The sequence below is a fragment of the Bombina bombina genome, chromosome 1 (assembly GCF_027579735.1).
Source record: "Bombina bombina isolate aBomBom1 chromosome 1, aBomBom1.pri, whole genome shotgun sequence".
NCBI classification, from domain to species: domain Eukaryota; kingdom Metazoa; phylum Chordata; class Amphibia; order Anura; family Bombinatoridae; genus Bombina; species Bombina bombina.
Window position 1 is genome coordinate 190,176,397 of NC_069499.1, and position 24,615 is coordinate 190,201,011.

Sequence of the window (24,615 nt, forward strand, 5' to 3'; positions counted from 1 at the left end):
AAAAAAAAAAACTAATTTTATTTTAGATAACATTACAATTTTAATTCAGGCTTTAAAATAACTAAATTAGAATAAAATCTAAATTAAGTGAATAAAGGAGAACTAGTAGCAACTTTAAATTGGCCAAGACAAAAAGGGTTTTAAAAATATGCAGAAATGACACACTTATATTTAAATAGCATGTTAGATTAACAAAGAATGCTGCTGTTCTCTTCTAACGCAATGCTTCTGTAAAGCTCAAACTGTCAATGGAGCCATCACTTACTAACGCTATGTTCAGTTTTGCAGGGAGAGTTTATCGAGAATCGGCACTGTGTGATCAGTAACCACAGTGGCACTGTAGAACTCCGGCCGTTCCCAGGAGTACACTGCACAGTGAATGGACAAGATGTAACAGAAGCCTGTCGTCTTTCACAAGGTAGGAAATATTGCTGTCCCGAATACACTGTTTTTCATATGAAGTCTTCTGTTTGGTTTAGAGTTGTGTACATATACCTAGAGAATCTTTCATGTAAACTTCATACCTGCGATCAGGACACATATTTTATGTATATTTATGTAAAGCCTTCACCATTTGTATGTATATTAAATGAATTCATGTTTTTCTCTTAAAAGTTAACACTGGTGACACCACATTTGAGATTGCCAGTGCTTACAGTTCAAGCATTGGAACAAAAGCTCATGCCCCGTGTAGATCATTTGCCTACATCCTATGACTACTTTTACAAGTTTTTCCTATTATAATACTGTTTCAGCTACACAAATACTTTTTCAACATTTTAAACTTTAGAACACCAGCCAATAGGATGAGAGCTACTGAAATCTTATTGACTGATTTAAAAATTTCAGCTAATAGAAATTCAAGGTACCCCAAATTGAATGCGGTACCTTGCATTCAATCTTCAGTGTACGACGGACATCGGATGAAGAGGAGCCTCCACGCCGCCGAGGACCGCCCGCCGCAGTTGAGGACGACCGCTGAGGATCCATGCATCGGGGAAGACAGCACCGCACCTCCGCTCCGCGCTGCCTTTGTTCCGGATGAAGATAAAAGATGATGGAGCCGCCTGGAAGAAGACCTTTTCCGCCAGACTACAGGAACGGTGAGTACCTCTTTGGGGCTTAGACTTATGCTTTTTTTTATTTTTTGGGGTGGCTTTTTTTTTTAAGGGCAATGGCCATACAAATGCCCCTTTCAGGGCAATGGGTAGTTTAGTTTTTTTTTTATTGTTAGTTTTTTTTTTATTTTGGGGGTTTGGTGGGTGGGGGGAATTTACTGTTAGGGGGTAATTGGTAATTTGTTTAGGTAAAAGAGCTGTTCAACTTTAGGGCAATGCCCTACAAAAGCCCTTTTAAGGGCTATTGGTAGTTTAGTATTAGATTAGGGGGTGTTTTTACTTTTGAGGGGATTTTTTTAGGGGTATTAGTTTAGGTTTACATCTTTTATTTTGGATAGCTTTGTTTATTTTTTTCTGTAATTTTACATTTTTTATTTTGTGTAATTTTAGCTTTGGTGTTTGTAGTTTTTTTTTTTTAAATAGATTGTCCTATGGGCAGGCTTATCGCCTAGTTTGATAATAAAAGTAAACTGAATATTTTATTTTAAATTTCATGTCCCATCTGAATCCTGAATTTTTTTTACTGAAAATATTTTTTTTAATGAACTTAGCATATTAATACAGCACAGCAGACAAATACACTGGTTACCATCAGAAACACAATGCTAATAAGTCCTCTGTACAACTGCTTCACTTCTCCAACACTATATGCGATGTATAACTAAAGTCAGTACTACAAAAGTTTCATAGTGAACATACTATTAAAAGGCAGAATATCTCCACCTAGACAGGGTATTAATCAGTGGAGTCCTTTGGTAGAAAAGTCCATAAGATCAGACTTCATGTAGGATGGTGCCTCAAAATAGTAAAATAGTACTAGTTATCCTTTAATATTTGTAAAAAGTTTGAAAACATATCTGTGCTGTGCTAGTGTTAAACTAAACAGCACTATTGCACCCCTAATATATGTTAGTTTAAACATGTTTCTTCTGTTATGTGATCAGTCCACGGGTCATCATTACTTCTGGGATATTATCTGCTCCCCTACAGGAAGTGCAAGAGGATTCACCCAGCAGAGTTGCTATATAGCTCCTCCCCTCTACGTCACCTCCAGTCATTCTCTTGCACCCAAAGACTAGATAGGAGGTGTGAGAGGACTATGGTGATTATACTTAGTTTTTATAACTTCAATCAAAAGTTTGTTATTTTACAATAGCACCGGAGCGTGTTATTACTTCTCTGGCAGAGTTTGAAGAAGAATCTACCAGAGTTTTTCTTATGATTTTAACCGGAGTAGTTAAGATCATATTGCTGTTTCTCGGCCATCTGAGGGAGGTAAAAGCTTCAGATCAGGGGACAGCGGGCAGTTGAATCTGCATTGAGGTATGTAGCAGTTTTTATTTTCTGAATGGAATTGATGAGAAAATCCTGCCATACCGTTATAATGACATGTATGTATACTCTACACTTCAGTATTCTGGGGATGGTATTTCACCGGAATTACTCTGTAAAAGTACATTAAACCTTTTAATAGGTATTTAATTCATGTTAAACGTTTTTGCTGGAATGTAGAATCGTTTGCATTTCTGAGGTACTGAGTGAATAAATATTTGGGCATTATTTTTCCACTTGGCAGTTTGCTTGTTTTGATTATGACAGTTTCGTTTCTCTTTCACTGCTGTGTGTGAGGGGGAGGGGCCGTTTTTGGCGCTCTTTGCTACGCATCAAAAATTTCCAGTCAGTTACTCTTGTATTTTCTGCATGATCCGGTTCATCTCTAACAGAACTCAGGGGTCTTCAAACTTCTTTGAAGGGAGGTAGATTCTCTCAGCAGAGCTGTGAGACTTATGTAGTGACTGTGTTTAAAACGTTGCTCTGTGATTTTTATGTTTAAAATTTAATTAGTGTTACTTTACTAATGGGAACAAACCTTTGCTAACAAGTTGTGTTGTTTTTAAAGAGTGATGCTATAACTGTTTTTTCAGTTCATTATTTCAACTGTCATTTAATCGTTTAGTGCTTCTTTGAGGCACAGTACGTTTTTTGTTAAATAAGATTGTAACCAAGTTGCATGTTTATTGCTAGTGTGTTAAAACATGTCTGATTCAGAGGAAGATACCTGTGTCATTTGTTCCAATGCCAAGGTGGAGCCCAATAGAAATTTATGTACTAACTGTATTGATGCTACTTTAAATAAAAGCCAATCTGTACAAATTGAACAAATTTCACCAAACAGCGAGGGGAGAGTTATGCCGTCTAACTCGCCTCACGTGTCAGTACCTGCGTCTCCCGCCCGGGAGGTGCGTGATATTATGGCGCCTAGTACATCTGGGCAGCCATTACAGATAACATTACAAGATATGGCTACTGTTATGACTGAAGTTTTGGCTAAATTACCAGAACTAAGAGGCAAGCGTGATCACTCTGGGGTGAGAACAGAGTGCGCTGATAATTCTAGGGCCATGTCTGATACTGCGTCACAGCTTGCAGAGCATGAGGACGGAGAGCTTCATTCTGTAGGTGACGGTTCTGATCCAAGCAGATTGGATTCAGATATTTCAAATTTTAAATTTAAATTGGAAAACCTCCGTGTATTACTAGGGGAGGTCTTAGCGGCTCTTAACGATTGTAACACTGTTGCAATACCAGAGAAAATGTGTAGGTTGGATAAATACTTTGCGGTACCGGCGAGTACTGACGTTTTTCCTATACCTAAGAGATTAACTGAAATTGTTACTAAGGAGTGGGATAGACCCGGTGTGCCGTTCTCACCCCCTCCAATATTTAGAAAGATGTTTCCAATAGACGCCACCACACGGGACTTATGGCAGACGGTCCCTAAGGTGGAGGGAGCAGTTTCTACTTTAGCTAAGCGCACCACTATCCCGGTGGAGGATAGCTGTGCTTTTTCAGATCCTATGGATAAAAAATTAGAGGGTTACCTTAAGAAAATGTTTGTTCAACAAGGTTTTATATTGCAACCCCTTGCATGCATCGCGCCGATTACGGCTGCGGCAGCATTTTGGATTGAGTCTCTGGAAGAGAACCTTAGTTCCGCTACGCTGGACGACATTACGGACAGGCTTAGAGTCCTTAAACTAGCTAATTCATTCATTTCGGAGGCCGTAGTACATTTAACCAAACTTACGGCTAAGAATTCAGGATTCGCCATTCAGGCACGTAGGGCGCTGTGGCTAAAATCCTGGTCGGCTGATGTAACTTCTAAGTCCAAATTACTTAATATACCTTTCAAGGGGCAAACTTTATTTGGGCCCGGTTTGAAAGAAATTATCGCTGACATTACAGGAGGTAAGGGCCACGCTCTACCTCAAGACAAAGCCAAAGCTAAGGCTAGACAGTCTAATTTTCGTCCCTTTCGGAATTTCAAAGCAGGTGCAGCATCAACTTCCACTGCACCAAAACAGGAAGGAGCTGTTGCTCGTTACAGACAAGGCTGGAAACCTAACCAGTCCTGGAATAAGGGCAAGCAGGCCAGGAAACCTGCTGCTGCCCCTAAGACAGCATGAACCGAGGGCCCCCGATCCGGGACCGGATCTAGTGGGGGGCAGACTCTCTCTCTTCGCCCAGGCTTGGGCAAGAGATGTCCAGGATCCCTGGGCGCTAGAGATCATATCTCAGGGATACCTTCTAGACTTCAAATTATCTCCCCCAAGAGGGAGATTTCATCTGTCAAGGTTGTCAACAAACCAAATAAAGAAAGACGCGTTTCTACGCTGTGTACAAGATCTATTATTAATGGGAGTGATCCATCCGGTTCCGCGGTCGGAACAAGGACAAGGGTTTTACTCAAACCTGTTTGTGGTTCCCAAAAAAGAGGGAACTTTCAGGCCAATCTTGGATTTAAAGATCCTAAACAAATTCCTAAGAGTTCCATCGTTCAAAATGGAAACTATTCGGACAATCTTACCCATGATCCAAAAGGGTCAATACATGACCACAGTGGATTTAAAGGATGCTTACCTTCACATACCGATTCACAAAGATCATTACCGGTATCTAAGGTTTGCCTTCTTAGACAGGCATTACCAGTTTGTAGCCCTTCCATTCGGATTGGCTACGGCTCCAAGAATCTTCACAAAGGTTCTGGGTGCCCTTCTAGCGGTTCTGAGACCGCGAGGAATTTCGGTAGCTCCGTACCTAGACGACATTCTGATACAAGCTTCAAGCTTTCAAACTGCCAAGTCTCATACAGAGTTAGTTCTGGCATTTCTAAGGTCGCATGGATGGAAAGTGAACGAAAACAAGAGTTCTCTCTTGCCTCTCACAAGAGTTCCATTCTTGGGGACTCTTATAGATTCTGTAGAAATGAAGATTTATCTGACAGAAGACAGATTAACAAAGCTTCTAAATGTATGCCGTGTCCTTCATTCCATTCAACTCCCGTCAGTAGCTCAATGCATGGAGGTGATCGGCTTAATGGTAGCAGCAATGGACATAGTACCCTTTGCACGCCTACATCTCAGACCGCTGCAATTGTGCATGCTGAGTCAGTGGAATGGGGATTACTCAGATTTGTCCCCCACTCTGAATCTGGATCAAGAGACCAGAAACTCTCTTCTATGGTGGCTTTCTCGGCCACATCTGTCCAGGGGGATGCCGTTCAGCAGGCCGGACTGGACAATCGTAACAACAGACGCCAGCCTTCTAGGTTGGGGCGCTGTCTGGAATTCTCTGAAGGCTCAGGGACAATGGAGTCAGGAGGAAAGTCTCCTGCCAATAAACATTCTGGAATTGAGAGCAGTTCTCAATGCCCTTCTAGCTTGGCCCCAGTTAAAGACTCGGGGGTTCATCAGGTTTCAGTCGGACAACATCACGACTGTAGCTTACATCAACCATCAGGGAGGGACAAGAAGCTCCCTAGCAATGATAGAAGTATCAAAGATAATTCGCTGGGCAGAGTCTCACTCTTGCCACCTGTCAGCAATCCACATCCCGGGAGTGGAGAACTGGGAGGCGGATTTCTTGAGTCGCCAGACTCTTCATCCGGGGGAGTGGGAACTTCATCCGGAGGTCTTTGCCCAAATACTTCGACGTTGGGGCAAACCAGAGATAGATCTCATGGCGTCTCGCCAGAACGCCAAACTTCCTCGCTACGGATCCAGATCCAGGGATCCGGGAGCGGTTCTGATAGATGCTTTGACAGCACCTTGGAACTTCAGGATGGCTTATGTGTTTCCACCTTTCCCGCTGCTTCCTCGATTGATTGCCAAAATCAAACAGGAGAGAGCATCAGTGATTCTAATAGCGCCTGCATGGCCGCGCAGGACTTGGTATGCAGATCTAGTGGACATGTCATCCTGTCCGCCTTGGTCTCTACCTCTAAGACAGGACCTTCTGATTCAGGGTCCATTCAAACATCAAAGTCTAACTTCTCTGAAGCTGACTGCTTGGAAATTGAACGCTTGATTTTATCAAAACGTGGTTTTTCTGAGTCGGTTATTGATACCCTGATACAGGCTAGGAAGCCTGTTACCAGAAAGATTTACCATAAAATATGGCGTAAATACCTATACTGGTGTGAATCCAAAGATTACTCCTGGAGTAAGGTTAGGATTCCTAGGATATTGTCTTTTCTACAAGAAGGTTTAGTAAAGGGTTTATCGGCTAGCTCATTAAAGGGACAGATCTCAGCTCTGTCCATCTTGTTACACAGGCGTCTGTCAGAAAATTCAGACATCCAGGCCTTTTGTCAGGCTTTAGCTAGGATCAAGCCTGTGTTTAAAACTGTTGCTCCGCCATGGAGTTTAAACTTAGTTCTTAACGTTTTACAGGGTGTTCCGTTTGAACCCCTTCATTCCATTGATATAAAATTGTTATCTTGGAAAGTTCTATTTTTAATGGCTATTTCCTCGGCTCGAAGAGTCTCTGAGTTATCAGCCCTACATTGTGATTCTCCTTATCTGATCTTTCACTCAGACAAGGTAGTTCTGCGTACTAAACCTGGGTTCTTACCTAAGGTTGTTTCTAACAGGAATATCAATCAAGAGATTGTTGTTCCATCCTTGTGTCCAAATCCTTCTTCAAAGAAGGAACGTCTTCTACACAATCTGGATGTAGTTCGTGCCCTCAAGTTCTACTTGCAGGCAACTAAAGATTTTCGCCAAACTTCTTCCCTGTTTGTCGTTTATTTTGGACAGAGGAGAGGTCAAAAAGCTTCTGCTACCTCTCTCTCTTTTTGGCTTCGTAGCATAATACGTTTAGCCTATGAGACTGCTGGACAGCAGCTTCCTGAAAGAATTACAGCTCATTCCACTAGAGCTGTGGCTTCCACTTGGGCCTTTAAGAATGAGGCTTCTGTTGAACAGATTTGCAAGGCTGCAACTTGGTCTTCGCTTCATACTTTTTCCAAATTTTACAAATTTGACACTTTTGCTTCTTCGGAGGCTATTTTTGGGAGAAAGGTTCTTCAGGCAGTGGTTCCTTCTGTATAATGAGCCTGCCTATCCCTCCCGTCATCCGTGTACTTTTGCTTTGGTATTGGTATCCCAGAAGTAATGATGACCCGTGGACTGATCACACATAACAGAAGAAAACATAATTTATGCTTACCTGATAAATTCCTTTCTTCTGTTGTGTGATCAGTCCACGGCCCGCCCTGTTTTTTAAGGCAGGTAAATATTTTTTAAATTATAATTCAGTCACCACTACACCCTTGGCTGCTCCTTTCTCGTTGGTCTTTGGTCGAATGACTGGAGGTGACGTAGAGGGGAGGAGCTATATAGCAACTCTGCTGGGTGAATCCTCTTGCACTTCCTGTAGGGGAGCAGATAATATCCCAGAAGTAATGATGACCCGTGGACTGATCACACAACAGAAGAAAGGAATTTATCAGGTAAGCATAAATTATGTTTTTCAAGTTATTAAACACACTGGCAAGTGAAAAGAAAGCTAAAACCGGCTTGTTTCACATTAAGGCGGTTTTCACTTTACAGCGGGACTCCGGTCCCTAACCCGCTGTATGAGCGGGGTATACCTGTATTAGAGAGGACACCTGACTGTAAGGCTATACTGTAACTGAGTACGTACAATAAGTTGTAATATCAGTGGATTAATTCTAAAATGTGTGTTTTATAAACATCAGTCAGTATGTAGTGATTAGACACAAACCACATGTTGCGGTTACTTAAACAGCCCTATAATATATAAATGATGTGTATAAGTACAATTAAGTTGTTCCATTTACTTAATAGCATATTTACCAAAACTCAAAAGAATCTGAAAAATGAGAGAACACAGTGAGCAGTTTGACAATGGAAAAAAAAAACACATTTATCTTCTAGGCATGGTCCACATCTATATTACTGTATCTCCCTTAAAGAGACCTTGAAGTATAAAATTGCCCCCCCTTTAATGTGTTCCCAATTATCCATTTTACCTGCTGGAGTGTATTTAAATGTTTACAAATAGCTAATTTATCTTTGTTTTGTAATTTAAATTTGCTGCTTTTGCCTGTTGAAACTGCCACCTATACTGAAAATGAAATGGAAATGAAAGGCAGCCACAAAAATAAATTCCACAGTTTGGTGTAGGAGAGAGCACTATTTTTAAGGCATTCATGCAGCTGCATTGAATGCAATAAATGGTTATCAGCTGCTTCCTTGATTGCATTGTCCCTTTGCAACTAAGCAAAAGCTTAAAGGGACAGTTTACCCAAAACAAGAATTAATTTTAATAGAATGTGCAGACATAGTGAAATATGTTAGTGCTGGGCAAACATCTAACATCACTGTGTATGTTTATAAAACATTTTTCTAATACTCTTTTTTTTTTTTTTTTAAAACATTGTTACCATACCCCATACTGTTTTTTTTGGCCGTGCGGCCACTTCATTCTCGCTCTGTGTAGCGCATTACGCATGCGCCGGCCCACACAATGGCGTCACTGCTATTGTGAACACAGACCAGCGTTAAAAAATGTGTGTCTGTCTTCAGCAGTGATTCATTTTCACTTTGATCATAGTGCTGACCATGGCTCACCTTCTGCAGCACAGCTTACTTTACTGTGTATAGTGTCAAAAGAGCGATCTGGTCACAGCATATACACGGCTGCCTTCTGTGCTTACTGCATGACAGCTCTGTGCGCTGTGACCAGCTTGCTATTACATATTAATAATATAGAACACTGCATGAAAATTTATTCCTGCATATATTAATTGCGCTATTGCAATTGGTCAGGGGGCGGGCTAACATAGCGATGTTGCCTAGCACTTTTATCCAGGTGTTCCAGGATTGTTGAGGACAGCGTCTGCTAAATAATTTTAAAAGGTAAAAAATAATAATTTTACAACTACTCTTTTTGGGGGTATTACTCTAATTAAAGTTTTACTACCCTGTTGCTGCTGCTATGCCACCAACCTGTTGTGAGTGAACTGGGCCTTTAATAGCTAGTTACATGTTTTGCAATGTTTAAGCCAATTTGTTTACCAACTTTTGGAGGAAAGCTCTTCCGCTTGTGTTTAATTTGAAAATCATACCTCATCCAAAATCCCAGCCTTAAAATACCAGTCTGCATGGAAGAGAAATACAACCTCGGCAGTTATTTTGGCTCAAGATAGATGCAAGATAAATTGATTAGATGATTGTCTTGGAGGATCATGGTCTCATATTTCATGACTTGACCAACCTTTTGTATGTCACCAGTGCCATCTAATTCTGGAGACACAAGGGGGTTAATATAAGAAAAACTGCATATGATATATTAACACTGGTGAAGCGATACTTGCTAGCTGTTGTGAATCTCTTAGGGTCTAGTACTAAAATGGTAATGTACTATAAACTGGAAATGGACCTTATGAAATGTGGCTTTTGTGTAATACACTCCACTGAAACAGCACTCGCAGAAGAAAAAAGGTCTGTATTTATAAATAGATATTCCTATAAATATCTGTGTATATCTATACTTATATAAAATGATATATATATACACTATGCGCGCAGAGTTTCTGAGATTTCTGCTTTGCAATGTGATCCCCCTTATCTGGTTTTTCATGCTGATAAGGCGGTTTTACGCACTTAATTAGGGTTCCTCCCTAAGGTGGTATCGAATCGTAACATTAATCAAGAAATTGTTGTTCCTTCCTTGTGTCCTAATCCTTCTTCAGTGAAGGAACCTTTGCTTCATAATCTAGATTTGGTTTGTGCCTTGAAGTTCTATCTTCAGGCTACTAATTTATAAGTTTAGATTGTGAGGAGGCTGTAGTTTCCCTGCCTGCTCAACTTTCTTCCATTTGCCTAAACACGGTTCTAAAGTCTAAGAAGGAAGACAAGCCTGCTAATACACACAGCGGTATTAGCCCTTCTGAGCCGTCCACTTCTCAGGAATCTGGGTCCCGAGAAATTACTACCCTCTCTATATTAGCCACTTCACATGCAGTTCCTCGTGGCTCAACTAACCCTCCATCTGGAGGAGGCTTTTATCCAGCAGACTTTACCGCGTAGTTACAATCGGCGGTGTCTGTGGCCCTGAGTGACTTACCTCGCTCTAACAAGCACAAAAGAAAGGTTAAAGATAGTTCTCCTGACCTTGAGTCATCTAAATATTTGTCGGATTTGGCTACTATATCCCAGCAATCAGAGGATGAGTAAACCTCTGTAGCTTCAGAGGATGAACTTTCTGAGTTGGAGACTTCAGTTTTTAAACCTCCTTCAGCGGAGGAACTGAGCATCTGCGTTTTTTTATTAAAGGGACAGTCAACAACAGAATTGTTGTTGTTTTAAAAGATAGATATTCCCTTTATTACTCATTACCCAGTTTTGCATAACCAACACTAGTATATTAAATACTTTTTACCTCTGTGATTACCTTGTATCTAAGCGTCTTCTGACAGCCCCCTGATCACATTTTAGCCAATTTGTGCAGTGTTTGCCACAATCCATGGGATCCCCCTCGTCTACTTTAAAAAAAAATGATTCCCGGTTCCTGACTCTCAATTAGATGGATGGCGCTATTTCCACGCTGGCTAAGCATACTACTATCCCTCTGATAGTTCTTCGTTTAGAGAGCCTATGGATAAAAAATGGAAACATTTCTGAGGAAGATGTTGCAACATACGAAGATATTCAGGAGATAATTAAGGCATTCAGAATTTCTAACTCTTTCATCTGTGATGCGAATATGCAGATTATTCGCATAAATGCAAAGGTTGCTGGCTTTGCGGTTCTAGCCCGCCGGGCTCTCTGGTTGAAGTTTTGGGGGTCGATTTATGAAGCAGCAAATGCTGCTTCCGACCCACTCCGCTTCAGTTACACCTGAAGCGGAAGTTAAGAAGCAGCGGTCCTAAGACCGCTGCTCCTTAACTCGTCTGCCACCTCTGAGGTGGCGGACAGCAATTAGCCCGATCGAATACGATTGATTGACACCCCCTGCTAGCGACCGTGAATCTGCAGGGGGCGGTATTGCACCAGCAGTTCACAAGAACTGCTGGTGCAATGATAAATGCCGACAGCATATGCTGTCTGCATTTAACAATGTGCGACAGACATGATTCACTATAGCAGGTTAATGTCTGTCTGCACTATGATAAATTTACCCCTTGTTCTGAGGATATGACTTCTAAATCCAGACTCCTTTCTCTTCCCTTCAAGGGGAAGATTTTATTCGGTTTAGGTCTGGACTCTATTATCTCTACGGTTACCGGAGGAAAAGGTGACTTCCTACCTCAAGATAAGAAGAATAGGCCTAAGGGACGGCAACTGTCTAATTTTCATTCCTTTCTTGCTGTCGCAACGACAGCAGTCCTCTTCCATGTCCGAGCAGCCCAAGAGTACTTGGAAGCCGGCTCACTCCTGGAATAAGTCCAAAAAGACTAAGAAGCCTGCCGAGAACAAATATACATGAAGCGGTGACCCCCGATCTGGAATCGGATCGAGTAGGGGAGCAGACTTTTCAGACGCTTGGTTCCAGGATGTACAGGATCCTTGGGTCCTGGAGATTGTATCTCAAGGATACAGGATAGGATTCAAGCTTTATACGCCCAGGGGCAGATTACTACTCTCCAGTCTTTCGACAAGATCAGAAAAGAGGGCTACCTTAAGTTGTGTAAGGTATCTCTCCTCTCTAGGAGTAATTGTCCCGCTACCTACAGCAGAAAGAGGTTTGGGGTTTTATTCAAACCTTTTCGTGGTTCCAAAGAAGGAGGGAACTTTCCGTCCAATTCTTGACTTAAAGTGCCTAAACAAGTTTCTGAGGGTTCCCTCTTTCAAGATGGAAACAATATGGTCAATCTTGCCTCTGGTTCAGGAAGGACAGTTTATGACCACCATAGACCTGAAGGATGCATACCTTCACGTCCTTATTCACAGGGAACATTTTCAGTTCCTAAAGTTTGCTTTTCTGGATCAGCACTTCCAGTTCATAGCTCTTCTGTTTGGCCTAGCTACTGCCCCAAGGATATTTACAAAGGTTTTGGGGGCTCTTCTAGCCGTTGCCAGAACACAAGGTATTGCAGTAGTGCCTTACCAGGACGATATCTTGGTGCAGGCACCATATTTTCCTCTAGCGGAAGAACATTCCCTTCTAAGTCTTCTTCGATCACATGGTTGGAAGATAAACTTGGAAAAGAGTTTTCTTACTCCAAGTACAAGGGAGAATATTCCTCACAGATCAGAGAGTTGCAAAATAACTTCTGCATCTCTTGCCCTCCAGGCCTCCTTGAGACCCTCAATGGCTCAGTGTATGGAGGTAATCGGACTCATGGTGTCCTGCATGGACATCATTCCTTTTGCCAGATTCCATCTCAGACCCTTACAACTATGCATGCTGAGACAATGGAATGGCAACCATTCAGATCTGTCTCAACAGATTGGGCTGGACAGCCTGTCGAGAGACTCACTCTCCTGGTGGCTCTGTACAGATCATCTGTCCCAAGGCACGTGCTTTTTGAGACCATCCTGGGAGATTGTGACTATGAACCAAACCTTTCCGGCTGGGGAGCTGTTTGGGGTGCCAAGAAGACACAAGGTCTGTGGACTCAGGAGGAGTCCTCCCTTCCAATCAATATTTTGGAACTCCGGGCAATCTTCAATGCTTTGAAAGCTTGGCCTCTTCTGGCCTCTTCCCAATTTATCAGATTCAAATCAGACAATATAACCTCAGTTGCCTATATCAACCATCAAGGGGGAACAAAAAGTTCCTTGGCGATGAGAGAAGTATCTCAGATACTAGAGTAGGCTAAGACTCACAAATGTACGCTGTCAGCGATCCACATTCCGGGTGTAGACAACTGGGAAGCAGACTTTCTCAGCAGGCAATCCTTTCACCCAGGGGAATGGTCTCTTCACCCTGAGGTGTTTACAGAGATATGCAGCGAGTGGGGGATGCTGGAGATAGATCTCATGGCATCCTGCCTCAATACCATGGAGGTTCAGTCTCATATATCTTTTCCCTCTATTACCGCTTCTCCCTTGTGTGGTGGCTCGCATCAAGCAGGAGCGAGCATCTGTGATTCTGATTGCTCCATCGTGGCCGCAAAGGATGTGGTTTGCGGATCTGGTGGGGATGTCCTCATCTCCTCAGTGGAGGTTACCTTGTCACAGAGATCTGCTCATCTATTCATCAAAATCTAGATTCTCTAAAGCTGACTGCGTGGAGATTAAACGCTTAGTCTTAGCTAAAACAGGGTTCTCTGAGATTGTTATCGACACTCTGATGCAAGCTCGTAAGCCAGTTACTCTTCGTATCTACCATAAAGTGTGGAGGACTTACTTGTACTGGTGTGAGGAGTGTGGCTTTTCCTGGCATAAGGTTAAAGGGACATAAAACAAGTTGGGATAGAGACAAAATATAATAATTTGTACTTTAATTACTTTTCCTGCAAATTTATACTGAAGTGCCTCGTCATTAACACTTTCTTTTAAGTGTTTGAATTGTACAGCTCAAACTCAGCCCCACACATTTCCTTTTATGGCTGCATATATATCCACCATTAATATGGTAGAATGCAAGACTTTAACATTATCTACTGGAGCATGCCTAGAAGCAAATAAGCTGCTGTGAACTCAGTTAAAATACAATGCCTGCGTTTCTGATGTTAAAAACTGATTGGTCTACTCCAGAAAGCACAGCTATGTAAGTCATTTTGCTTATTTTTTAAAATTATTTTAACATACTTGCCAGCAATTTGAAAAAAAATTTTTTATGCAAACTATTTTTACTTAATTTGCCATTTTAGAATATGCACAGATCTCAACACTTTAAGGTTGCCAGAATTTTAGCTTTCCTCGATGGACTGGAAAAGGGCCTATCTGCTAGTTTCCTGAAGGGACAGATATCGTCCCTGTCGGTGTTACTGCACAAAAGATTAGCTGAGCTTCCCGATGTGCAGTCCTTTGTTAAGACTATGACTAGGATCAGACCTGTGTTTAGATCTGGGGCTCCACCTTGGAGCCTCAATCTTGTTCTTAGTGTTTTGCAGCAGGCTCCGTTTGAGCCTATGCATACTGTTGACATTAAATTGTTATCTTGGAAGGTTCTTTTTTTTGTTGGCTATTGCCTCTGCACGCAGAGTTTCTGAGATTTCTGCTTTACAATGTGATCCCCCTTATCTGTTTTTTCATACTGATAAGGCATTTTACGTACTAAACTAGGGTTCCTCCCTAAGGTGGTATTGATTTGTAACATTAATCATGAAATTGTTGTTCCTAATCCTTCTTCAGCGAAGGAATGTTTGCTTCATAATCTAGATGTGGTTCGTGCCTTGAAGTTTTATCTTCAGGCTACTAAGGAATTCAGACAATCTTCCTATTTGTTTGTCATCTATACAGGGAAGCGTTCTATCTTTCTCGTTGAGGAGTGTCATCCATTTAGCTTATGAGATAGCGGGACGACAGCCTCATGAGATGCTCATTCAACTAGAGCAGTGGTTTCTTCTTGGGCTTTTAAGAACAAAGCCTCAATAGATCAGATTTATAAGGCTACCTGGTCCCCCTTATACACTTTTTCTAAATTTTACAAGCCGCTTTCGGGAGAAAAGTTTTGGAGGCTGTGGTGCCCTCAGAATAGGGTCCGCATCTTTTTTCTGTTCCCTCCCGTTATTCCTTTAGTGTCCTCTGGAACTTGGGTATAGTTTTCCCAAAAGTAAGGAATGAAGCCATGGACTCTCCCTATCTTAGGAAGGAAAACATAATTTATGCTTACCAGATAAATTCCTTTCCTTCCCGATAGGGAGAGGCAATGGCCCCGCCCGTTTTTTCTTGTCTAAGGGTGGCCCCCTATTTATCTTATATAATTTCTTCTGGCACCATTTATACCCTGATATTTCTCCTACTTTTCCTTGTTCCCTCGGCAGAATGACTGGGGTAATGAGGAAGTGGGAGGGATATTTAAGCCTTTGGCTGGAGTGTCTTTGCCTCCTCCTGGTGGCCAGGTGTTGTATTTCCCAACAGTAAGGAATGAATCCATGGACTCTCCCTATCCAGAAGGAAAGGAATTTATCTGGTAAGCATAAATTATGTTTTTTCCGGAAATGTGTTTCCTAATGAAGTTGTGGACTCTCCCTGCCTTATGGAAGGAAAACATAATTTATGCTTACCAGAAAAATTCCTTTCCTTCCTGGCAGGGAGAGTCCACGACCCGCCCGTAATTTTTTTTATTTTTTAAGAGTGGCTCACTTTTTATATTATTTCTTCTGGCACCTTTTATACCCTGATGTTTCTCTTACTTTTCCATGTACCCTCGGCAGAATGAGTGGGGTAATGAGGAAGTGGGAGGGATATTTAAGCCTTTGGGGTGTCTTTGCCTCCTTCTGGTGGCCAGGTGTTGTATTTCCCAACAGCAAGGAATGAATCCATAGACTCTCCCTATTTGGAAGGAAAGGACTACCCCTATATCCAATATTAATATTATTATATGCTTAGCTATTTAGACTACCATTAGCTGAACAATCCTCTTGTCCTACTATTGCTAATACACCCATTAAATTCCCAGGAGGACAAAACTCTTTTCTCCTTCTGTATTAGTATTTCAATTTCTTAGGTCTTGTTGTGATGTATTTATCTTACCCATGAATTGTATTGAAGAGTATGGCTCTGCTTTATAAATATAAGATGATGATGATGACGATAATAATAATAATACATTGTTAAAGTACTGTTTTTTTTTCAATTCTGCATAAACCACAATAACTGTTATAAAAAGCTGGCATGGCATTGGTACTTTCCTAGAACAACTGAAACCTCAGGCAAGCTGGTTGTTTGCATGCCATGTCTTGCCAGCTTAGGAGTTTGAGAGCAGAATCATACTTATAGAGCGCTTCATCTAGAAATGTACACCACACAGCAGAGTGTGTTGAATTTTTAGCAAACTTATTGTATCTACTATGTCAACTACATCGCTTTAGGCAGAGTAAGCATATTTTGATATTGCAGCTAAAAATACAATAAAATTGTATCACTAACAAGTGCATAATAAAAAAGACAAAGCAATAACACTTACTTTTCTCCAACATAGGTGTGTCCGGTCCACGGCGTCATCCTTACTTGTGGGATATTCTCTTCCCCAACAGGAAATGGCAAAGAGCCCAGCAAAGCTGGTCACATGATCCCTCCTAGGCTCCGCCTTCCCCAGTCATTCTCTTTGCCGTTGCACAGGCAACATCTCCACGGAGATGGCTCAGAGTTTTTTGGTGTTTAAATGTAGTTTTTATTCTTCAATCAAGAGTTTGTTATTTTAAAATAGTGCTGGTATGTACTATTTACTCTGAAACAGAAAAGAGATGAAGATTTCTGTTTGTAAGAGGAAAATGATTTTAGCAACCGTTACTAAAATCGATGGCTGTTTCCACACAGGACTGTTGAGAGGAATTAACTTCAGTTGGGGGAAACAGTGAGCAGACTTTGGCTGCTTGAGGTATGACACATTTCTAACAAGACTTGGTAATGCTGGAAGCTGTCATTTTCCCTATGGGATCCGGTAAGCCATTTTCTTAATTTTCAATATAAGAATAAAAGGGCTTCACAAGGGCTTTAAAGACTGGTAGACATTTTTCTGGGCCAAAACGATTACTATATAAGGCACTGTATTGGACACCTTTTTCACTGGGGGCCTTTTCTAGTCATAGGCAGAGCCTCATTTTCGCGCCACTAATGTGTGTTCAGTTTAAAATTTAAAGAGACAGTAATGGATAATTCTATTAAAAACATTTTAGCCAAAATGCCCACTTATCAGCGAAAGCGCGACTGCTCTGTTTTAGATACTGAAGAGCATGAGGACGCTGATGATAATGGTTCTGACATGCCCTTACACCAGTCTGAAGGGGCTAAGGAGGTTTTGTCTGAGGGAGAAATTTCAGATTCAGGAAAAATTTCTCAACAAGCTGAACCTGACGTTATTACATTTAAATTTAAATTGGAACATCTCCGCGCTCTGCTTAAGGAGGTGTTATCTACTCTGGATGATTGTGACAATTTGGTCATTCCAGAGAAATTATGTAAGATGGACAGGTTCCTAGAGGTCCCGGTGCCCCCCGAAGCTTTTCCTATACCCAAGCGGGTGGCGGACATTGTAAATAAAGAATGGGAAAGGCCCGGCATACCTTTTGTCCCTCCCCCTATATTTAAGAAATGATTTCCTATGGTCGACCCCAGGAAGGACTTATGGCAGACAGTCCCCAAGGTCGAGGGGGCGGTTTCTACTCTAAACAAACGCACCACTATCCCTATAGAAGATAGTTGTGCTTTTAAAGATCCTATGGATAAAAAATTAGAGGGTTTGCTTAAAAAGATGTTTGTTCAGCAAGGTTACCTTCTACAGCCAATTTCATGCATTGTTCCTGTCACTACAGCAGCGTGTTTCTGGTTCGAGGAACTAGAAAAGTCGCTCAATCAAGCATCCTCTTATGAGGAGGTTATGGACAGAGTTCAAGCACTTAAGTTGGCTAACTCTTTTACCTTAGACGCCACTTTGCAATTAGCTAGATTAGCGGCGAAAAATTCAGGTTTTGCTATTGTGGCGCGCAGAGCGCTTTGGCTGAAGTCTTGGTCAGCGGATGTGTCCTCCAAGAACAGATTGCTTAACATCCCTTTCAAGGGGAAAACGCTGTTTGGCCCTGACTTGAAAGAGATTATTTCAGACATCACTGGGGGAAAGGGCCACGCCCTTCCTCAGGATAGGTCTTTTAAGGCTAAAAATAAAACAAATTTTCGTCCCTTTCGCAGAAACGGACCAGCCTCAAATTCTACATCCTCTAAGCAAGAGGGTAATTCTTCTCAAACCAAGCCAGCCTGGAGACCGATGCAAGGCTGGAACAAAGGTAAGCAGGCCAAGAAGCCCGCTACCGCTACCAAGACAGCATGAGATGCTGGCCCCCGATCCGGGACCGGATCTGGTGGGGGGCAGACTCTCTCTCTTCGCTCAGGCTTGGGCAAGAGATGTTCAGGATCCTTGGGCGCTAGAAATAGTTTCTCAAGGTTATCTCCTGGAATTCAAGGAACTACCCCCAAGGGGAAGGTTCCACAGGTCTCAATTGTCTTCAGACCAAATAAAAAGACAGGCATTCTTACATTGTGTAGAAGACCTGTTAAAAATGGGAGTGATTCATCCTGTTCCATTAGGAGAACAAGGGATGGGGTTTTACTCCAATCTGTTCATAGTTCCCAAAAAAGAGGGAACATTCAGGCCAATTTTGGATCTCAAGATCCTAAACAAATTTCTCAAGGTCCCATCGTTCAAGATGGAAACCATTCGGACAATTCTTCCTACCATCCAGGAAGGTCAATTCATGACCACGGTGGATTTAAAGGATGCGTATCTACATATTCCTATCCACAAGGAACATCATCGGTTCCTAAGATTCGCCTTTCTGGACAAGCATTACCAGTTTGTGGCACTTCCATTCGGACTAGCCACTGCTCCAAGAATTTTCACAAAGGTACTAGGGTCCCTTCTAGCGGGGCTAAGGCCAAGGGGCATTGCAGTAGTACCCTACTTGGACGACATACTGATTCAAGCGTCGTCTCTACCTCAAGCAAAGGCTCATACGGACATTGTCCTAGCCTTTCTCAGATCTCACGGGTGGAAAGTGAACGTAGAAAAAAGTTCTCTATTCCCGTCAACAAGAGTTCCCTTCTTGGGAACAATAATAGACTCCTTAGAAATGAAGATTTTTATGACAGAAGCCAGAAAATCAAAACTTCTAAGCTCTTGTCAAGTACTTCATTCTGTTCTTCTTCCTTCCATAGCGCAGTGCATGGAAGTAATAGGTTTGATGGTTGCGGCAATGGACATAGTTCCTTTTGCGCAAATTCATCTAAGACCATTACAACTGTGCATGCTCAGACAGTGGAATGGGGATTATACAGATTTGTCCCCGACGATCCAAGTAGATCAGAGGACCAGAGATTCACTCCGTTGGTGGCTGACCCTGGACAACCTGTCCCAAGGGATGAGCTTCAGAAGACCAGAGTGGGTCATTGTAACGACCGACGCCAGCCTGGTGGGCTGGGGCGCGGTCTGGAAACACCTGAAAGCTCAGGGTCTATGGTCTCGGGAAGAATCTCTTCTCCCGATAAACATTCTGGAACTGAGAGCGATATTCAATGCTCTCAAGGCTTGGCCTCAACTAGCAAAGGCCAAATTCATAAGGTTTCAATCAGACAACATGACGACTGTTGCATATATCAACCATCAGGGGGGAACAAGGAGTTCCCTGGCGATGGAAGAAGTGACCAAAGTAATTCAATGGGCGGAGCTTCACTCCTGCCACTTGTCTGCAATCCACATCCCAGGAGTGGAAAATTGGGAAGCGGATTTTCTGAGTCGTCAGACATTTCATCCGGGGGAGTGGGAACTCCATCCGGAGATCTTTGCCCAAATAACTCAATTATGGGGCTTTCCAGACATGGATCTGATGGCGTCTCGTCAGAACTTCAAGGTTCCTTGCTACGGGTCCAGATCCAGGGATCCCAAGGCGACTCTAGTAGATGCACTAGTAGCGCCCTGGACCTTCAACCTAGCTTATGTGTTCCCACCGTTTCCTCTCATTCCCAGGCTGGTAGCCAGGATCAATCAGGAGAGGGCTTCGGTGATCTTGGTATGCAGACCTGGTGAATATGTCACCGGCTCCACCATGGAAGCTACCGTTGAGACGGGACCTTCTTGTTCAAGGTCCGTTCGAACATCCGAATCTGGCATCACTCCAACTGACTGCTTGGAGATTGAACGCTTGATTTTATCAAATCTTGGGTTCTCAGATTCTGTCATTGATACTCTTATTCAGGCTAGAAAGCCTGTAACTAGAAAAATTTACCATAAAGTATGGAAAAAATATATCTGTTGGTGCGAATCAAAAGGATTCCCATGGAACAGGGAAAAAATTCCTAAGATTCTATCCTTTCTACAAGAGGGTTTGGAGAAAGGATTATCTGCAAGTTCTTTGAAGGGACAGATTTCTGCTTTATCTGTTTTACTTCACAAGAAGCTGGCGGCTGTGCCAGATGTTCAGGCTTTTGTTCAGGCTCTGGTTAGAATCAAGCCTGTCTACAAACCTTTGACTCCTCCTTGGAATCTCAATTTAGTTCTTTCAGTTCTTCAAGGGGTTCCGTTTGAACCCTTACATTCCGTAGATATTAAGTTATTATCTTGGAAAGTTTTGTTTTTGGTTGCAATTTCTTCTGCTAGAAGAGTTTCAGAGTTATCTGCTCTGCAGTGTTCTCCTCCTTATCTGGTGTTCCATGCAAATAAGGTGGTTTTGCGTACTAAACCTGGTTTTCTTCCGAAAGTTGTTTCTAACAAAAATATTAACCAGGAGATAGTTGTGCCTTCTTTGTGTCCGAATCCAGTTTCAAAGAAGGAACGTTTGTTGCACAATTTGGATGTAGTTCGTGCTCTAAAGTTCTATTTAGAGGCTACAAAGGATTTCAGACAAACATCTTCCTTGTTTGTTGTTTATTCTGGTAAAAGGAGAGGTCAAAAAGCAACTTCTACCTCTCTCTCTCTCTTTTTGGCTTAAAAGCATCATCAGATTGGCTTATGAGACTGCCGGACGGCAGCCTCCTGAAAGAATCACAGCTCATTCCACTAGGGCTGTGGCTTCCACATGGGCCTTCAAGAACGAGGCTTCTGTTGATCAGATATGTAAGGCAGCGACTTGGTCTTCACTGCACACTTTTACCAAATTTTACAAATTTGATACTTTTGCTTCTTCTGAGGCTATTTTTGGGAGAAAGGTTTTGCAAGCCGTGGTGCCTTCCATCTAGGTGACCTGATTTGCTCCCTCCCATCATCCGTGTCCTAAAGCTTTGGTATTGGTTCCCACAAGTAAGGATGACGCCGTGGACCGGACACACCTATGTTGGAGAAAACAGAATTTATGTTTACCTGATAAATTACTTTCTCCAACGGTGTGTCCGGTCCACGGCCCGCCCTGGTTTTTTAATCAGGTCTGATGATTTATTTTCTCTAACTACAGTCACCACGGTATCATATGATTTCTCCTATGCAAATATTCCTCCTTTACGTTGGTCGAATGACTGGGGAAGGCGGAGCCTAGGAGGGATCATGTGACCAGCTTTGCTGGGCTCTTTGCCATTTCCTGTTGGGGAAGAGAATATCCCACAAGTAAGGATGACGCCGTGGACCGGACACACCGTTGGAGAAAGTAATTTATCAGGTAAACATAAATTCTGTTTTTCTGACATATTTTATTTTTACCCTATTTACCAGCCCCTGAATCATGTGACAGACATTAGCCAATCAAAGACTCATATACATATACAACATGAGAATGGTTCTTCATAAAATATAAAACAATTGTTCAAAATTGTACAATTGAAGTAAATTGGAAGGTCTCTTAAAACTGAATGCTCTATCTGAGTAATGAAAAAAATATATTGACTTTAGTGTCCCTTTAAAAACAGTTGTGCAGCCTACATCTTAAAACATCAATCTCATTAAACACAATTTGTTAAGTGTTTATTTTTTGACAACAGCCTTTAATCCCATTACGTCTGAAACTGTAGTTAGCACCTAATTTACAATTCAGCATCCAATGCACCCAAAGCATTCCCAATGATACATACACAAATAAAAGGAAATAAAGACAAGGGTGTTTTACTCAGCAAACCTCTTATAACTCTCGGCCAGATTACAAGTTTTGCTTTATGGCTGGCTCTGTAATAAATTATTTCCACTGCTCAGCTTTAATAGCGCTGCTATTACAGGTTTTCCAAAAACCTGCGTTAGCGGGCAATATGGCTGCCTTGAGCTCCATACCGCACACAAATAACAGCGCTGCTTTGAGCTGGTTTTACGTGCTCGTGCACGATTTCCACATAGACATCAATGGGGAGAGCCGACAAAAAAAAAGCCTAACACCTGCAATAAAGGAGCGTAAAGCTCTGTAATGCAGCCCCATTGATTCCTATGGGGAAAGAAAAGTTATGTTTACACCTAACACCCTAACATAAACCCTGAGTCTAAACACCCCTAATCTGCTGCCCCCGACATCGCCGTCACCTACATTATATTTATTAACCCCTAATCTGCCGCCCCCGACATCGCCGACACCTACATTACACTTATTAACCCCTAATCTGCCGCCCCCGACATCGCCACCACCTACCTACACTTATTAACCCCTAATCTGCTGCCCCAATGTCGTCGCTACCTACATTACACTTATTAACCCCTAATCTGCTGCCCCCAATGTCGTTGCTACCTACATTACACTTATTAACCCCTAATCTGCCGCCCCCAATGTCGCCGCAAACGTCATAAATGTATTAACCCCTAATCTGCCGCCCCCAACATCGCCGCCACCACTATACTAAAGTTATTAACCCCTAAACCTCTGGCCTCCCACATCACTAACACTAAATAAATATATTAACCCCTAAATCTAACCCTAAGTCTAACCCTAACTTTAATATAATTAAAATAAATCTAAATAAAACTTACTATCATTACCTACCTAATTCCTATTTTAAACTAAATACTTACCTATAAAATAAACCCTAAGCTAGCTACAATATAACTAATAGTTACATTGTAGCTATCTTAAGTTTTATTGTTATTTCACAGCTAAGTTTGTATTTGGTTTAACTAGGTAGACTAGTTAGTAAATAGTTATTAACTATTTACTAGCTACCTAGTTAAAATAAATACAAATTTACCTGTAAAATAAAACCTAGAATGTCTTACACTAACACCTAATATTACACTACAATTAAATAAATTACATTAATTAAATACAATTAACTAAATTACAAAAAAAAAATAAACACTAAATTACACAAAGAGAAAAGAAATTATCAAATATTTAAACTAATTACACCTAATCTAATAGCCCTATCAAAATAAAAAAGCCCCCCCAAAATAAAAAAAAAAGCCCTAGCCTAAACTAAACTGCCAATAACCCTTAAAAGGGCCTTTTGCGGGGCATTTCCCCAAAGAAATCCTTTTACCTGTAAAAAAAAATACAAATACAAACAACCCCCCCAACAGTAAAACCCACCACCCACACAACCAAACCCCCCAAATAAAATCCTATCTATAAAACCTAAGCTCCCCATTGCCCTGAAAAGGGCATTTGGATGGGCATTGCCCTTAAAAGGGCATTTAGCTCTTTTTCTTTGCCCAAACCCCTAATCTAAAAATAAAACCCACCCAATAAACACTTAAAAAAAACCTAACACTAACGCCCGAAGATCCACTTATAGTTTTTGAAGACCGGACATCCATCCTCATCAAGCTGGGAGAAGTCTTCATCCAAGCGGGCAGAAGTCCTCAACGAAGCCGGGAGAAGTCTTCATCCAAGCGGCAAGAAGTTGTCCTCCATGCGGGCAGAAGTCTTCATCCAGACGGCATCTTCTATCTTCATCCTTCCGATGCGGAGCAGCTCCATCTTCAAGAAATCCGGCGCGGAGCATCCTCTTCATACGATCCCAGTCGTACACTGAAGGTTCCTTTAAATGACGTCATCCAAGATGGCGTCCCTTGAATTCCGAAAGGCTGATAGAACTCTATCAGCCAATCGGAATTAAATGTGAAAGTTTAGGCTAGAGTTTTTTTTATTTTATTTATTTTATTTTATTTATTTTATTTTTTTTCGGGGGGGGGGGGGGCTTTTTTATTTTGATAGGGCTATTAGATTAGGTGTAATTAGTTTAAATATTTGATAATTTCTTTTTTATTTTGTGTAATTTAGTTAATTTTATTTAATTAATGAAATGTATTTAATTGTAGTGTAATGTTAGGTGTTAGTGTAAGACAGGTTAGGTTTCATTTTACAGGTACATTGTATTTATTTTAACTAGATAGTTTAATAAATAGTTAATAACTATTTACTACCTAATCTACCTAGTTAAAATAAATACAAACTTAGCTGTGAAATAAAAATAAAACCTAAGATAGCTACAATGTAACTATTCGTTCGATTGTAGCTAGCTTAGGGTTTATTTTACAGGTAAGTATTTAGTTTTATATAGGAATTATTTAGTTAATGATAGTAATTTTTATTTAAATTTATTTTAATTATATTAAAGTTAGGGGGTTAGGGTTAGACTTAGGGTTAGGGGTTAATAACTTTAGTATAGTGGCGGTGGTG

The 24,615-nt window shown here is 41.5% G+C and overlaps 1 protein-coding gene across 2 annotated transcripts in view; it reads left to right on the plus strand.

The window, feature by feature from the left end:
- The window catches only part of STARD9 (StAR related lipid transfer domain containing 9), a 511,030-nt gene that overhangs the window by 349,700 nt on the left and 136,715 nt on the right, over positions 1-24,615 (plus strand). For both annotated transcript variants that reach the window (XM_053697793.1, XM_053697794.1), the window contains exon 18: positions 281-418. In XM_053697793.1, the coding sequence (XP_053553768.1) occupies positions 281-418 (138 nt within the window). The remainder of the gene's footprint in view (positions 1-280; positions 419-24,615) is intronic.